At 41.0% G+C, this 16,840-nt stretch overlaps 1 protein-coding gene across 3 annotated transcripts in view; it reads right to left on the minus strand.

Annotated features, from left to right (window-relative positions):
• ZNF131 (zinc finger protein 131) overlaps nucleotides 1-13,146 on the minus strand; it is a 35,440-nt gene extending 22,294 nt beyond the window's left edge. The window contains exons 1-4 of one of the 3 annotated variants that reach the window (XM_020996502.2): nucleotides 12,902-13,146; nucleotides 12,565-12,699; nucleotides 11,338-11,439; nucleotides 4,875-5,019 (exon numbers count right to left, since the gene is read on the minus strand). In XM_020996502.2, the coding sequence (XP_020852161.1) occupies nucleotides 4,875-5,019; nucleotides 11,338-11,439; nucleotides 12,565-12,688 (371 nt within the window). In that variant the 5' untranslated portion in view covers nucleotides 12,689-12,699; nucleotides 12,902-13,146. Of the gene's footprint in view, nucleotides 1-4,874; nucleotides 5,020-11,337; nucleotides 11,440-12,564; nucleotides 12,705-12,901 lie in introns of all 3 variants that reach the window. The other 2 variants (XM_020996477.2, XM_078153200.1) reach the window with 2 other exon arrangements.
• Between the last annotated feature and the right edge of the window lie 3,694 nt (nucleotides 13,147-16,840).

The raw sequence follows: 16,840 nt of genomic DNA on the forward strand, positions 1-16,840 counted from the left end.
TGACTACCTAGAAGAAATGAAGAATTTTAAAAAATGAAATAAAAGTTCTGGAAGAATTGGAAGTAGATTAAGTAGCTTCAAAGAGAAAGTAGCAGCAAACTTTACTGAAGAATTAGACTCCCTGAAAATAAGAATGACCAAAGAGAAACTCTGACAGCAAAAGATACTGAAGACTACGAGGAAAAAACCAAAAGACTCAGAAAAAAGTGAAGAAAAATGTAAAATAAAAATATAAAAAACAACTGACCTGGAAAATAGCTTACCAATCACTGGATTCTATGAAAAACACAATAAAAGGCTTGGATATTGTATTTTAAGAAATTCTAAATGTAAACTAGCCAAATCTGTTAGACAAAAAGGATTAACATATAGAATGAAATCTACTAAACACCTCCCAACAAGTTCTAAGATTGTCATTGCCAATATCCAGAACTCTCATGTCAAAGAAAAAATACAAACATCCAAAAATAAACTTTTCAAGTAACAAAGAACTAAGGTCAGGATCATACAAGACCTTCCAGCTTCCACACAAAACGAGAGGAAATCCTGAAACACATAATTCCAAAAGTCAAAAGAAAAAGGCTTATAATCAATTACTTATCCAGCAAAGAGGAATATAATCCTACCAAGGGGGATAGAGTAGAGAAGGAAATAGACCTTTAATGGAATAGAAGACTTTCAAGTGTTTCTTTCTTTTTTTTTTTTTTGCCCTGGGGAAGGGGTGGCCGGAGCCTGCTTGGGGTTAAGTGACTTGCCTAGGGTCACACAGCTAGTAAGTATCAAGTGTTTGGTCTGAGGCTGGATTTGAACTCAGGTCCTCCTGACTTCAGGGCTGGTGCTCTATCCACTGCACCACCTAGCTGCCCCTCAAGTATTTCTAATAAAAAAGACCATAGGTGAATAGGGACTTTGAATTCAAATACAAAAGTCTAGAGAAATCTAGAAAATTAAGTTTATTTAAGCAATTGGAAACAGTTGTATGATGATCACATAATGCTAACATTCTAATATGGGAAAAAGAAACAAATGTCCCTTCATTATATGCCTCCTTTAATGTTTTCAAAGGGTATTGAGGAAGTTAAATAAGAAAAACACAGGCCTATATCAGATTGTGAGACATCTTGGGGACAGAGGGGAAAAGGAAGGGGGAAAAATTTTTAAACTCCAAAGCTTATGGAAGGGGCAGCTAGATGGCTCAGTGGACAGAGCACTAGCCTTAGAGTCAGGAGGACCTGAGTTCAAATCTGATTTCAGAAACTTAACATTTGATAGCTGTGTGACTCTGGGAAAGTCATTTAACCCCAACTGTCATCCCCTGACCCCCCCAAAAATCATATGGAAGCGATCACTGATAAATCAAAATAAATTAATAAAAAAGAAAAACACAGGACATGGGGGTGGTAATTCTATTCTGGGGGTTTAAAGAGGGGAAGAAAAGAGAGAATAAAAGGAGGAATATATTATTGTTGAAAGGAGGAAGAAGGGGGGGTTGTAATTAATATACAAACAAGAAGGAAGTGGGCAGAAGAACCTCACTGAAATGGACAACAGACAATTGAGAATACACATACAGCATAGAAACACATCAAACTCAACAGCAAAATAAGGCAGATGAAAAGGTTAAAAGAAAAAATAATTTTGGGAGGAATATTCACAAGCAAGACAAAACTTCTTGATTCTGAAGGGGGCAGAAAAAGATAGAATTTAAGGCAGTGCTTTAGCTTGCCTCTTGCATGCCTGGGAAATAGTTGAACAAATTGTGGTATATGAATGTAATAAAATATTACTGTACCAGAAAAACTAAGAGAAATTATTTCAAAGATAGGCAGTATGAACTAATGTGGAGTGAAGTTAGCAGAATCAGGTGAATAATTTGCACAAGAACAACAATATAAAAAAAACTTTTGAGAGACACCAAGGTGGGAAACGTGTGGGCTCGAGGACGGCCACATTTGGCCTTCTAGGTCCTTGGGTACAGCCTTTTAACTGAGTCCAAGTTTTTTACAGAACAAATCTTTTTATTAAGGGGATTTGTTCTGTGAAGTTTGGATTCAGTCAAAGGGCTGCACTTGAGGACATAGAGGGCCACATGTGGCCAGCCTCAAGGCCACAGGTTTCACACCCCTGAAAGAGCTCTGATAAAAGCAGTGACCACCATGAATCTAGAGGGCATATGAAGTATTCGGCCTACCTTCTGAAAGACAGGTAATGAACACACGGCAAAAAGGCACACATTTTTGGACATGGTAACTTTGTGGATTGTGCCAACATGTGGCAATGAACAGTGTTCCCTTTGCTTTTGGTTAACTGAAGAAAGAGGGGTAAGGGTAGAAGTAATGATGTCAAGAAAAATTAAAAAGAGACCCATTTGAACATGTTTAAATGCAAGGAAGAGAACAGAAGGTAGCATGCTAAATTTATTACATACTTTTTTAAAGCTAGGTTAAATCAAAAAGGGAAGCAGTTGAACGGGAAAAAAAATCTTTGTATCAAATTTGTATAAGGTAGTATTGAAGATGGGTAAATAACTAAAAAAATACATATAACCAAAGCCTTTTTGGATAAATGGTCAAATAATAAAACAAACAAGTCTCAAAAGGATAACTACAAACAATATGAAAGAAACAATACTCTCAATTGCTAATAAGAGGAATGAAAATTAAAAACACCCTGAACCTGACCTTACTTACACCCTGTAAATTGGCAAAAATGACAAAAAATTGGAATAGTTAATGTAAAAGAGGTTGTGGGAAGATAGGCACAATCAGTGCATTTTTGATGGAGCTGTAAATCAATACAGTATTCTAGAAGGCAATATTTAATCATGCACATCAAGTTAACTAAAATGTCCACATACTTTGATTCCATCACTAGCCTTTTACCCCAAGAAGGTCTGTGAAGTATTTACATTAGTATTTTTTTGGGATAGCAAAGAACTGGAAACAAAGTAGATGCCCTCAATTGAGGAAATGGTTAAACAAATTGTAGTACACAAAGGTAATAGAATATTATTTTGCTGTAAGAAATGACAACTACAACGGCAGAGAGGCACTGAAAGATTTACATGACCTAAAGTAAGCAGAGCCAAGAAAACTATACACAATGACTAAAACAATGTAAATGACTGAACCACCACAAAATAATCAGAAGTGAATGTTACAAAATTACACAGAACAAGCATGACTTACGGGAAGAACTATGAGAATACACCTCACCCTACCTCTGAATGCGTTTTCAGATCTTTTCAATGTATTAATCAATGTTGCTGGGGTTTTTTCCTCTTCTTTTTCTTTAAAAATATTTGTTATATGGGACGGCTGTCTTTGAGAGGAAGGTACACTGGGGAAAATTTTGGCAACATCAATAAAGAGATATTTTTAAAAATAATGGTATGAAATGGATATCCAGTTTCATAGAGATTCCTTTTGCCATGTTTTGCCATGTGTATGGAAAGGTTTTTCTTTTTCTGGTGTGCTCAGAATTAAAAAAAAAAAGGTAAATCACCCACCCCACCCCCCCAAAAAGAAAATAATTGCACTGGGGCATTTAGTGCATGTACTACTACTCGCCTGCTATGGTATTATTTCAGATAGATTTTACTATATAATTTCTCTTCTGATGAGCCCTAAAGGAATTTAAATATCATTTACAGCAGAGGTGCCAAACTTGCAGCCTTGAGCAGCCCCAACCAGATTAAAATACAACTGGAAAATGTTTAACAAAATAAATAAAAAATAGGTTACAACATAGATAATGTTAATTTGTAGTTTTCTAAGTCAATATGCTACCATAGGCATCTATTTCTATTTGAGTTTGACACCAGTGATTTAGTATTCTAAACAGCCTTGCAAGTAAATACGTATTTATATATAGAGACTCTTCCTTCATCCCCTGCTTCCAGCTTACCTATACTCACTGCACCAACATACATTTTCTTCTTCACCTAAAGGGCTCTCAGAAGACCTCTCAAAATTAATCTCAGCAACTTTCCTCAAAGGTCACTTCTAACACCATCCCAAAAACTATTTTAGGCAATTATGGTGGGCAAGCCACCACTTAATTTTATGACTGGTAAGGGTAATCTTAGAAAGAAAGTAATTGCCTCACTTCCAGATTTCACTACTAATCTAATAATGCTATAGTTTACAGGTCTTTCTATTTAACTATACCAAATAAATGTGGGAGAGGAGAGTGCCCCAAACAGAATTTCATGGGTAGTTTAAAGTGTTACAATTCTTGAGATCCATATTTCTATCTTCAAATTTTTTTTGCACATTTAGAAACATACTTCTGAAAGAAAAATGGAGAAAGATAGAGCAAACGATTTTCCCTGAATCCTGGAAGACACACCCAATATTCTTGAACAAACACACACAAGAACACACACACACACATTATTATAATTCATTATTAAATGGGGACTATATGGTTAGTAATGCTAAAGAAACCCTGAAGAGCAAGAAGATTCCTTTTAGTTCTTCTAAATGACTTCATACACATATGTAAGATAGACCTCCTGACACAGATTTAGGCAGGAACCAGAAATTGGAAAATAGAATGGAAAATGGTGGGAAAGAACATTACAACTTGGAGCCACGGGGCCTAGATTCAAATTCTGGCTCTGACACATAATACTTTGGTGAACGTAAGCAGATCACCTCCCCTATCTGGGTTTCAGTTCCCACATCTGTAGAATGAGGAAGATGAATAATGATTCTTCCAGTTCTAAAATGTATAATTCCAAGTGTATAAATACAAAAGTATCTTGCAGACCCAATATTTTCTCTTAAATTTTTTTTCTTTCCAGCATAAAACATATCGTCTTTGAGTAACATTTAATATAGAAATGTACCTTGCTAGAGAAATATAATTACCTAACTTCGAGTGCTTTGATGGCTTCTAACATCTGAAGAAATTCTGCTGCTTTCCATACATCATTTGCTTCTTCTTCACCTTGTATCATTAGTTTTGCTGTATATGTGAACTCAATTAAATGACGGAAAGCCATGTTACTTACACCTGCAAGGAAACTTGAATTAACAAGTGCTTTATACCATCTGACAAGCTGTTACATTAAACAAAAACAAAAACCCAGTGCTAGGAACTTGTATTTTATTACCTTTAACTGACTTCTGAAGATGTCTTCAAAGGGTCACAATGCCAAAATTGCTTTTTAAAGAAGTTTCTCTCTTATGGGAAGGGTGGATAGCTTACAACCAAAAACTACTATATGAATGATCATAGATATAGATGATGTTGGATAATACATGGAAGTTAACTAGATGACCTCAAGTCCCTTTCAACTCTCACATTTTTATTCTAATTTATGTTTCAACTTATGCCACAAAAACCTTTCTTTACCAACATATCACAACCATTTCTGCAGTACATAAATACTGTGGAAGATACAAATCAAAGGAGGGGAATGGGGTGTGTGATAAGTAATGGATGGGGAAGAAACAGTTAAAGTAGTGACAACATTAAGGTTAACAACAGAATTTCAACTCAAAGACTTGCTTAGAACAGACACAACAGTCTCTGCAGAAGAAATTCTGCGTTTTTTATCTTCACTCTTTTTATACCCTGGATGTGGCCCTCAAGAAAACCCTCATAGGAGCTGCTGATAACCATACCAGTACAAAGCAGTAGTTCTCGGGGGCAGCTAGGCGGCCCAGGGTCTGAAGCCCCGCAGGTCAAGGGCCACTGAACTAAGGTACAGGCAACTTGGTTATTCACAGGCTGATTATCAAACGGCCTAGTCTGAACTTCTTTCTCCTTCTTGTCACTGCCTTTTGGTTACTTTGCTGTTTACAAGCAGCACTGAGCAGGAAGGACACCTCTTATTTGCTGTTTAGCCCTGTTTGTAAAAGGCTCTGCTACAAGAATGGAACAAAATGACTCCTCTCCCTGTAGACTGACAGGGAACCACTGAGCAAGGGCAATAAAATAAAATGTGGGTTGTGTGCTAACAACACAAGTTTAATTTCAAATATGCAAGTGTTTCCCTACTCTGGTGGTTTGAATATTCTTAGTGCAACCTCAACCCAACTATGCTACAGAGCCTACTGCAAAGGATGGACAGTAGATTATTCGAGGCACAGGGGTATTTGCTTCCAAGTTGATGAGTACAGCCACAAAGGATAGTCTGGAAGAGTAAGCCTCCATATTCCACAATTCAGCCCACTCTTCCTAGTCTAATGTTTGGAAGGAATATATGAATTTCCATGGGAGTCTCCTAGAGGAAGAGAAAGATGAAGTCATAGTATTCTTCATCTCCTTCCTCTTCCTGTCCCTAATGCTTAGGAAAAAAAAAATCAAGAAGCAGGGCCAGTAAGAAGAGTATTCATATTTTATCATTAAAGAGAATTCCCAGGAGCACCTAGGTGGCGCAGTGAATAGAGCACTGGCCCTGAAGTCAGGAGAACCTGAGTTCAAATCCGGCCTTGGACCAAACACTTGACACTTACTAGCTGTATGACCCTGGGCAAGTCACTTAACCCCAACTGCCTAAAAAAAAATTAAAAACAACAAAAAAAAGAGAGAATTCCCACAGACTCTTCTACCTGAGGCTATATAATCACACTGAAGTTAATATGTTCAAATGTGTGCTCCTTGAGGCTGGAAGCCAGGGTGGTCATTATTTCCACTGGAAATCAGAGGCCAGAATTAGAAATGGCTAGTTAGGTACAGTGCAAGGAATATGTGCTAACTTGAGGGATTTTCAGCACAACAATTCTACAAATACAATCTACAGTAAGCTATTAAATACTTGTTGTGTGGAGAGCACTGTGCTTGTCTGGAGAAATGAGTCAACATTTAATAAGACACGTTCACTGCCTTTACAAAGCTTAGTGTCAGTTGGAAGAGAAGCCACACATATAAGTAGCCATAATAGTATAACAGCTGTGACTTCAAGTTGATGGTGGACCATCCAAACCAAAAAGAACTGTTTCTCCATAGACCATAATACTGATGAAGATGATGATGATACTAACACTTATATAGTGCTAGCACTATGCTAAGCACTTTACAATTATTATCTCATTTTATCCTCACAATAACCTTAGGAGGTAGATGCTATTATTATCCTCATTTTATAGATGAGGACACTGAGACAAACAGAGGTTAAGTGACTTGCCCAGGGTCACACAGCTAGGAAGTGTCTAGGGCTGGATTTGAACTCAGGTCTTCCTGAATCCAGGCTGGGTACTTTATCCATTGGGCCACCTCGCTACCCCAAAAAGGCAGCATAACTTGAGCCTGAGACTAGGTCCTATAAGAATGGGCACTGACCCCAAAGATTATGAACGGAAAAGGAATGAAACAGAGACACTTAAGATACACGCCATTCATGTTTTAAACTTGGTACAACTGAATCAGATTACATTTTTTACTTACTCTTACACCTTAAAAATCCCCCAAATTATAATCAAAATAACTTGAAGACTGTTGAACTATACTAAATCCAAAATGACTCCCTATTTCTTTAAATTTCTTTAAATTTAGGAAGGAAGGAATATAACTAGAGAAGAGATTTGAGAAAGGCTGGGAATTCAAGGAAGAAACAGTATTTGAAAGACAATGCAATAGTCCCCATGGGTTATAGCAGTGGAAGCTACCCAAAGAAGCAGTAATAGCAATCCAGCTGGGAGAATCTTCTGCTTGAAAGCTACCCTGAGGCATCAGAAACTGGTAATGAAGCTCGGTAGAATTCCACAGTGCATGTTTTCTTAGTCTTACTATTGTAGATAAGCAAGAGTATCTACAATATATCCTATATTAGTTAAGTTGGCAGTTACGAAAGAAAATTCCAGTACATAATGCAAGAACTGACCAATAACAACTTTTCTTACCAACAAATGAATTTGGAGTTGGTCAACCTGATCTGAATCCCATCTGTGTGAACCTCAGGGCAGCTAGGTGGTACAGTGGATAGAGCACTAGGGCCTGAACTCAGGGAGATCTGAGTTCAAATGCTGCCTCAGACACTTACTAGGTGTGTGACCCTGGGCAAATCACCTAACTCATGTCTGCCTTAGTTCCTCATCTGTAAAATGGACACAGTGGAGAAGGAAATGGCAAACCATTCCAGTATCTTTGCCAAGAAAACCCCATCACATAGCTGGACAAGACTGACCTTGGGTAGATTCTTAACCTCTCTGTGCCTATATTTCATCATCTTTAAAATGACAGGTTTGTACTAGATGACCACTAAAGCGTCTTTTAACACTAAATTCTATAACCATGGTAATTTTTAAAAACACCACCACCACTGTTTTTTAAAAAAACTAGGAAACCAGGTATGGTAGTGTACTATGCCTATAATCCCAACTACCAGGGAGACTTGAGGCTGGTGGATTACTTGAGCACAAGCATTTATTCTAAACTGTAAATGGCAAAAGCTGATTGGGCATCTGGAACCAATACCGTGAGCCCTCAGGAGTGGGGTTGGGTACCAGGCTGCTAAGGAGGCGGAAACTGGTCAGGTCAGAAAGGGAGCAAGTCAAAGCCCCATGCCAATTTGTAGTGGGAATGGGCCCATGAGTGACTGCTCCCCTTCTAGCCCGAGTGAGTTAGGGAAAGTCAGTTTCAAAAGTAATAAAAACAAACTGAGAAAAGTCAAATACATATCAGCAGTTAGAGTAAACAATGAACCTGACACTTTTGAATCCTGGTCTCATTTGTTCCATCAATTTGACCAAAGCTTGAAAATTAGAGGTACTCAGCCTTTGCTAGTAGATTGGTTCATCTCCTCTCATCACTAAAAAATTGGAACTATGAGATTATACTACCCACCCTTCTTTCGCTTCATGTGAACATCTATAATTGCCTTTTAGTCCACCAAGTGTCCACAATAAATTTCCTCTACTAGAAACTCCTTGAGACCATGAGGGTTAATGTACATTTCACCTTTTTCAACTTTCAAAATGTGATCCTCTGAACCCTGTAGGGTCCTTGAGACACTTTCAGTGGGTCTCCAAAATTAAAATTATTTTCCTAATAAAAAATCATTTATATAACACACATAAACAAAACTCTTTGTGGTCCTCAGTAATAAGAATGTAAAGGGATACTGAGATTAAAAAGTTTGCCATGGTTGCCCTAAGAAGTTTATGCTTGTCTAATCATGGATAGTCAAAAGCTGGCTGTACTACCTGGATAATCTGTAATTTAGCAATGTAAAAGGTATCCTTTTTAATCTTTAAGCTTTCTTTCTTTCCCTTTGCCTACAAAACTTTAGATTGCGTCAATGCTCTTAGACAATCCACCCTTAAAGACAGAGGAACATTTAGAGTAAAAAAAAAATTCCTGGGACAGCTAGGTGACACAGTGGATAGAGCTCTGGCCTTGGAGTCAGGAGGACCGGAGTTCAAATCCGGCCTCAGACACTCGACACTTACTAGCTGTGTGACCCTGGGCAAGTCACTTAACCCTGATTGCCTCACCCCCCAAAAAAATCCAAATCAAAACAGCTAACCTTCTGTTTTTAACCTTAAATATGTTTGAACATATCTTTAACACTCCCCAAAGCAATTTCTAGAGGCTGTATTTACTATTTTCTTCCTTCTTAAATTGTGTGTAGCATTTTACACTGTTGTCTAGCTTTTCCTTTTAAATACTCTATTCTCTCTAGATTTTTATTTATCCCCTACCTGGTGTGACCACTCCTCAGTTTTCTTTTCCCTATCATAATTCCACCACTTAACTATGGATATGTACCAAAGCTCTGGCTGGGCCTCTCTTCCCTATGCTCTTTCAATGACCTCATCAGCTCCCATGGGTTAGATTATCCTTTCTAACCAGATGACTCCAAGACAATGCGTATATAACTAATTTCTCTCCTAAGTGCCAGTCCCACCATCACTGATTGCTTATTGAACTCAAAATGGATGTCTCATAAGATGACTTTGTTAAAAACAAAATTAATCTTTCCCCCCAAAACCACTCTTCTTCAAAACTACCTTATTTCTGTTGAGAATCACCCTCAACTCCTCACTCTTCCTCATACTACATACAGGTATGCCAGTCTTGCTGATTCTCCCTCTGCATCTCTTGCATCCTGCCCCTTCTCTCCATTCATATAGCCAACAGTGTAGTTAAGGCTCTCACCACTTCTTATCTGGATGATCCCAATAACCTCTTAATTGGTCTCCTTGCTTCAAATCTTTTCCTTCTCCAATCCACCCTTTACAAAACCGCCTCAAAGCATTCCTAAAAATGTCACTTCCTGTTCAATACTTTATTGGCTTATTATCTCCCAGATTAAATACAAACTCCTTGGATATTTAAAGCCTTTCAAAACCTGCCTCCAACCTACCTTTCCAAGATTATCATACTGACTCTCCTTCACAGTCCAAAGTGGTCTTGCTGTTCTTTACATGTGACACTTCATTTCCTGTTTTTTTGTGCCTCTGTACACATGCCTTGAATGCACTCCCTCTTTAGACCTAGGCCTCTTAGAATCCCTATTTCATTACTCACTGATAAAGCTTTTATGGATCCCCCAAATTATCTTCTATTAACTCTGTAAATATTTGTGATTATAGATGTGTGTGCGTACATATGTATGTATGTAATCTCCTTTGACAGAATGTTAGCTCTTGGAGGATAGTGATAGTGACTGTTTACTTTTTCTTTTGTATCCTGGCACCAAGCACAATGACTGGCATATCGCAAATGCTTGCTGACCAACAGGTACAGAAGCAAAGACACACAGGTACAACTACTTTTCTTTCAAGTCAGAATCTTTTCACTACCTGATCCCTTCTTGCACCTTGAACCTTCTGTAACCAACTCATTCTTTCTCATGCCTAACACATAGCTAGTCTCCTTGATATTCCTACAGTAGACTTTTATGCCAAGTTAAGATCATGTGTGTTTTCTCTGAAGTGTTAACTGCTACCTTTGCTAGTAAAAAGATGCATGCAACTCCACACCTCAGGTTAACAACTAACAGCATCATCACAATTGTGGGAAGAAAATTATGCACTCCGATGACACCTGACAAAACCTTCATTACATAATCACATTTCATATTGATGATTAGGAAGAGCTATCCCAGTTGACTAACATTTTGTACATTTTCACATCTCACCACCACTAAATAATGTTCATTAGTTTCAACAAAGATTAGAACACAATCTAACAGTTATTGTTCCTTAAGTGTCTGCTATCATACATAATGCAACAGTTTCTACTCATTGATCGGTTTTTACCAAACACTCTTTAAAGTAAAACTCTCAGATAACTACCGGTGTCAAAAAAAAATAGTTTGCAATCTCTTCATCACTTTGTATGGTATTTAATGCAAATACTGAACTGAAAACAAGAATTTACCTTCTATTTCCACCAAAGGTTCCTGAGTAAAGTCTTGAAAGAATTTGTAGAAGAACTGACTGCAAGCAGCCAGAACAGCCTTGTGGGCTTTAAAATGGTGACCTAGAAGTGACAAAGACATATAAAATACAATCCAGTTTGAAAAATAATTCAGTGGGCGGAAAAAAGGACCTTTTACTTGTTATCTTTGAATTCAAGTCAAGTCACTATCCTTTTTACCTGGCAAACATTTGTACCTGGAATGGAGAACAAGCCAAGTCTTTATTTCAAGACTTCAAGAAATTTATAAAGGTCATTTTCTCTGAGCTGCATAACTGTTGATCATTTAAAATGAAAATACCTCTGAAAGGAAGCATGACAGCTGTTTAGTAGCCGCCAACATTTCTGATTAAGCAGCAAAGGCCATATCATATTCAGTTGAAACTGCTGAACAGATAGAAAAGCTCAACCTTAAAAGTGTATAGTTTCACTTTGAGAGGAAAGTGAAGTACAAGCTTTGGAAAGAAACAGTACTTGGCTGGGTAATACCATGCCTTTGCACCAGGAAGCTTAACATCCACACTCCTTAGGAGCTTACACTTAAGACTTTTGGCAGCCAAGATGTTTTGACTAAGAATGGTCCATCCAAATGTAACAGGCAATCAAATTTCACTTGCTATAAGGAATCTAATTTTTTAATCTGTTTACTTTTCACTCACACACAATGCACAAGCTGCCTCTAAGTTTCCTTCTATTCTATTCTAGTGGATCAAAAAGGCCCTATGGGTCCCCCAAATGAGGAAGATTTTAATGCTGCCAAAATTGTTTGAGTTTTTTGGGAAGATGAATTAAGCTAGATGTAATATCATTTCCCAAAAAGGGATTAAAAGGATTCCTTCAAGGGACTGCTTTAAAAACCAAGTTACTTTTTTTAAAAAGGCATTTGAGCAATCTTCAGATCGACAATCTTCACATGCATCCTTCTGACAAACCTCCCAGAGGCCTGCAGAAAGTAAAACGTTTTGAGTACTAGGTATCTTAGAAATTGCGACCAAAAAACCAATTCACAGCACGAGGCTATCGGACAAAGCAAGTGACCTAGAGCTTCAATTCAAGTTTGGGGAGGGGGGGGTGGGGGGAAACTAGGAAGAAAGAGAGGAGGGAAAGAAAGGTAATCAAATAGGAGGTTATGGGGGGGGGACAGATGGAAAGGACCAGACTCTGCACCCCGCCGCGGCCAGCACCTACCATCCACTATCAGAGTGATGTCAGTGAACTGGTCCTGCTCCCGCTGCTCATTCAATCGGTCCAGAATCATTTTATGATGTTCAGGAAACTCTTGAATGCATTCCATCGTCTCTTCTGCCTCCATGGCCAAAGGAGCTGCTCTGCAAGACAGTGGCACCGCAACCTTCACCCCTCCCCCAGACGGCAGCCCCGCACCCGCAGACCCCGACCCCACCACGAGCACGAGAACACCCCCCCCCCGGGGCGGGAAGGCGCGGCTGCGGGGGAGGCGGGGCGGGGGGCCTGGGCCCGGGCCGCGGAGGGAGGGAGTGACCCCGCTCAGAACTCCCAGCCTGACCTAATTGGAGCCCTCCTGGGCTGGCAGGCGGCGGGGCGGCCGGAGACCGGGGCGCTCGTGGGTCCCCCACAGAGTAATTCCAGGAGGGCAGCGGAGGGCCCCAGGCGAGCCGCCAACGGCCCGCCAAGCCCTATCCGCCAGGCCCCGGGGCTCCCGTCGCGCCCGCCGGGGACCCGGTCCGGCCCGCGGCCCACAACGACTCCTGGGTCTCCTCCCCCTCCTCCCCCGCCCCGACCGGGCCGGCGCTTACACTGGGAAGGAGGAGCAGGCCGGGCCGGCACGTCACTTACGTCAACGTGCCTGCGTCGGCACGTCGAACGTCGACGTCCTCGGAGCGCCGGCTGGGCCGGGGGACGCGGGGGGAGAAAAGGAGACATAGGCCACGCCCTCTCTTGCCTCCCGGAAGGAGCTGGCGCCGACCACGGGCCCGCGGGGTGGGGGGAGGGGGAGGTGCCTCTGGGATGCCAAAGCAGGGCGGGCCGGGGCTCGGGTCCCACGTGCTCGGTGCAGGCCGTCCATGGAGGCCGGAGTCAGCCCACCTCCCGAGCGGCCGCCGCTTGCGTCCCCAGAAAAAGAGCATGCGAGCGGGTGCTCTGCTGCGCCCCCAGGGAGCTCTCTCCTTCTCTAGGCTCCCAGCCCTCCAGCTTGTAGGGACGCGGGAGCCATGGACTGTGTTGTAGAAGCTGCAGCGCACCCCACCTCCACGCACCCCGAGTCTTTGTAAGCTGCGGCCCCTCCGGACTCCGCCATCCTGAACACTCATGCCTCCCTCTCCAGAGCCGTGGTCGCCCCCCACGACTTCCCCTCCCAAAATTCACCTCCCTCCCTCTCATTCCCAAGAATTACCTCCCTCCATTCCCTCCCCAAACTTACCTCCCGGGTCCCCTTCATTCCCAAGACTCACGTGCCTCCCTCCATTCTCAAGACTCACCTCCCTCTCCCCCGAGATGACTCACTTCACTCTTATTCCCAGGACTTTTTCTCTCCTTCCCCCCTTGCCTCTGTGTCTTTCCCTTCCCCCTAAACTGACTTACTCTCTCTTCCAAGTCTCACTTCCTTCCCTTCCCAACAACCCCCAGCACTTTTGCCCCCCACCTAAGACTTTGGCTTGTGTCCTTTTTTTTTCTCCCCTCCTCCAAGCTGCACCCGTTCTCCCACTTAACACAGTGACACACAGGTGTGTGCCCAACTCGCCCTCACCTACGAGCTGCAGAAGCCAGGAGCGCGCTCCCCGCCACCTGGGGCTCCTTCTCGCCCAGGCTTCTGGGTCTGAGAGCAGATGATTGCTTAGTGGAGCAGATGCTTCTGCTGGATCCCCCTCCCCTCCTCGGGCTGCTGCCTCCACCTAATCCATTTAAGACACCTGTCTCAAGCCTCCGCCAGAGACAGTAATAATGAGGAGCAGACACCAGGCACATCCTTTAGTTCTCCGCAATTTAACTCAAATGATTGTTGAGTATTTTCTCTGTGCCAAGCAGAGGAAAAGAAGAATAGGCTTTTGACCTCGAGGAGTTTAACATCTAGTTAGAAGAAACAAGGGAGTCCTGCAATGTCAGGCAGAATGGTAAGTGACTTAAAAAGTGGAAAGCACAAGTAGGATTTTCTTTCCCATTCTCCTGCACTCGAGGAGACCTCACTAGGGTGCCTTTCTGTTTCTCTTCTAACTTTCAAACACATTAAAACCGCATTTAAAAAATGACAAAATGTGCCATTTCTAAAATGTTTAGTGTTTGTTTCACCGAAGCCTGTGCGATGCCCTGCTTGAGGTATTTACTGTTAATTTAAAGTCCTGTTATTGTATGTGAATCTGTTGATTATAAAGAAAAATTTAAAACAAAAAAACTGTAAATTAGTGCTTACGCAATTTGCATGTTTATGAGGAGAGTTTTTCTGGATTGAATGGGAAAGTCAGATTACAAATTTAATGAAAAAAAATTTTTTTTTAAAAATCCAGCCCCAAAGGATGTATGCTTCCCTGTCATTTAGTCATTTCCCTATCTAATGGTGGGCAAATTCTGGTCTCCAACTCCCCTTTATCCTTGTGGTTCAGAATCAACATCTGCTATGATGAAAATCCTCTCCCCCTTTTGTATTTATCCCTGTACTCTCATACTTAACTACCTACTTCTCCACAATCTATATTATCCTCTGCTCTCTTATTCCATTGCACCGGCTAAAATCCTTGCTTCCCCTGTATCCTAGTTCTCTTCACTCTGTCTTGTATTAAAGAAAATAGTCTTCCCTAGAAGACACATACTGCATCCATAGCCAATTTATTACTTTTATGCCCTTGGTAGCCCAGGGCCAGCAGGATGAGTAGGGAGAATCCTTACTCTTCATTGACACTTCCAGACTGTCCCTTTGCCCCCATCATTCAACATCTTTTGAGGTTCACTCCATCTATCTTTTTTATTTTTATTTTTTTAATTTTTAGGCAGTTGGGGTTAAGGCCAGGATCACACAGCTAGTAAGTGTCAAGTGTTTGGTCTGAGGCTAGATTTGAACTTGGGTCCTTCTGACTCCAGGGCCGGTGCTGTATCTGCTGAGCCACCTAGCCAAAAAAAAGAAAAAAGAAATGGGCACTTATCAGAGACACTGGTTGTAAAATTCTTTCCCAGTTTTCTGCTTCCCTCCTAATCTTGGTTGCATTTGCTTTGCGCAGTTATGATTTCCTTCTTATCCTAGCACTTGACTGCAACCACTTTCTCTGAATTTGCAAATATCGTCTTAACTGCTGAAAATCAGTGGGCCATTTTTTCCTCTGTTCTCATCTTTGACCTCTCTGCAGCTTTTGATACTGTCAGCTACCCTTCTTTGGGACACTTTTCCCCTGACTTGTATGACTATGTTCCCTTTTGATTTTCCTCCTACCTGTCTAATAGATCTTTCTTAATCTTCTTTCCTAGGTGCTTCTCCTACTTTTTAAATCTGGGTGTCCTTCAAAGTTGTCTGGGGATCTCTGCTTTTTGTATACTCCATCCTTTGGCAATCTCATCAGTTTCTATGGGGTTCAATTGACTGTTCTATGCAGATGACTCCAGATAGGTATATCTAGCTTTAAAGACTCCAAATTCGAGTCTCATAGGATCATAGCCCTAGATCTGAAGGAAACTTAGAAGTTACTGTTTCTAACTTCATTTTTCAGATGAGTGAACTGAGGCCAGGTAGCTTGGTGGCACATTGGATAGAGTGCTGGTCCTGGAGTCAAGAGGAACCAAGTTCAAATCTAGCCTCAGACACTTTCTAGCTGTGTGATCCTGGGCAAGTCACTTAACCCTGTTTACCTTAGCGTTCTTACCTGTAAAATGGCCTGGAGAAAGAAATGGCAAACTACTCCGGTTTCTTTACCAAGAAAACCCCAAAAAGTGTGCACAAAGACTCAGATACGACTGCAAAATGACCAAACAAAAAGAACTGACATCAAAGAGTTGAAGTGACTTGCCTAGAGTCACATAGAAAAATAAGTGGCAAAGTCGATTCAAACCCAGATCCTTTGATTCCAAATCTTAAGCTCTTTTCACTCTGCCGTGAGCTTCTCTGATATTACCAGCTCTCTGTTGGCTAGCTCCATTTGGGACAGAGAGATCCCAAAGGTACCTTAAATTCAACATGTCCAAAACAGTATTAGTTATATTTTTTCCAAAACCTGTCCCTCCTCCAGCCTTCCCTTGGTACCACCATCTTTTTGCAACTTTGACATCATCCTTGACTCCTCTTTTTTCTCTAATCTCTGTATTAATACAGGTTCCAGGTCTTAATAATCTTACCTCCACAATATCTCTTGAAAACAGTCATACTCTCTCTACTCACAGCCTCTAATTTAATTAGTTCAGGCCCTTGCTTTTATCTCATCTGGATTATTCCAATAATTGTAATTGGTTTCCCTGCATCCAGCCCATCCCCACTTCAATATGTTCTCTACACAGTTGCCAAATTGAT

The sequence above is a fragment of the Phascolarctos cinereus genome, unplaced genomic scaffold (genome assembly GCF_003287225.1).
Source record: "Phascolarctos cinereus isolate Bilbo 61053 unplaced genomic scaffold, phaCin_HiC Scaffold_4;HRSCAF=312, whole genome shotgun sequence".
NCBI lineage: Eukaryota > Metazoa > Chordata > Mammalia > Diprotodontia > Phascolarctidae > Phascolarctos > Phascolarctos cinereus.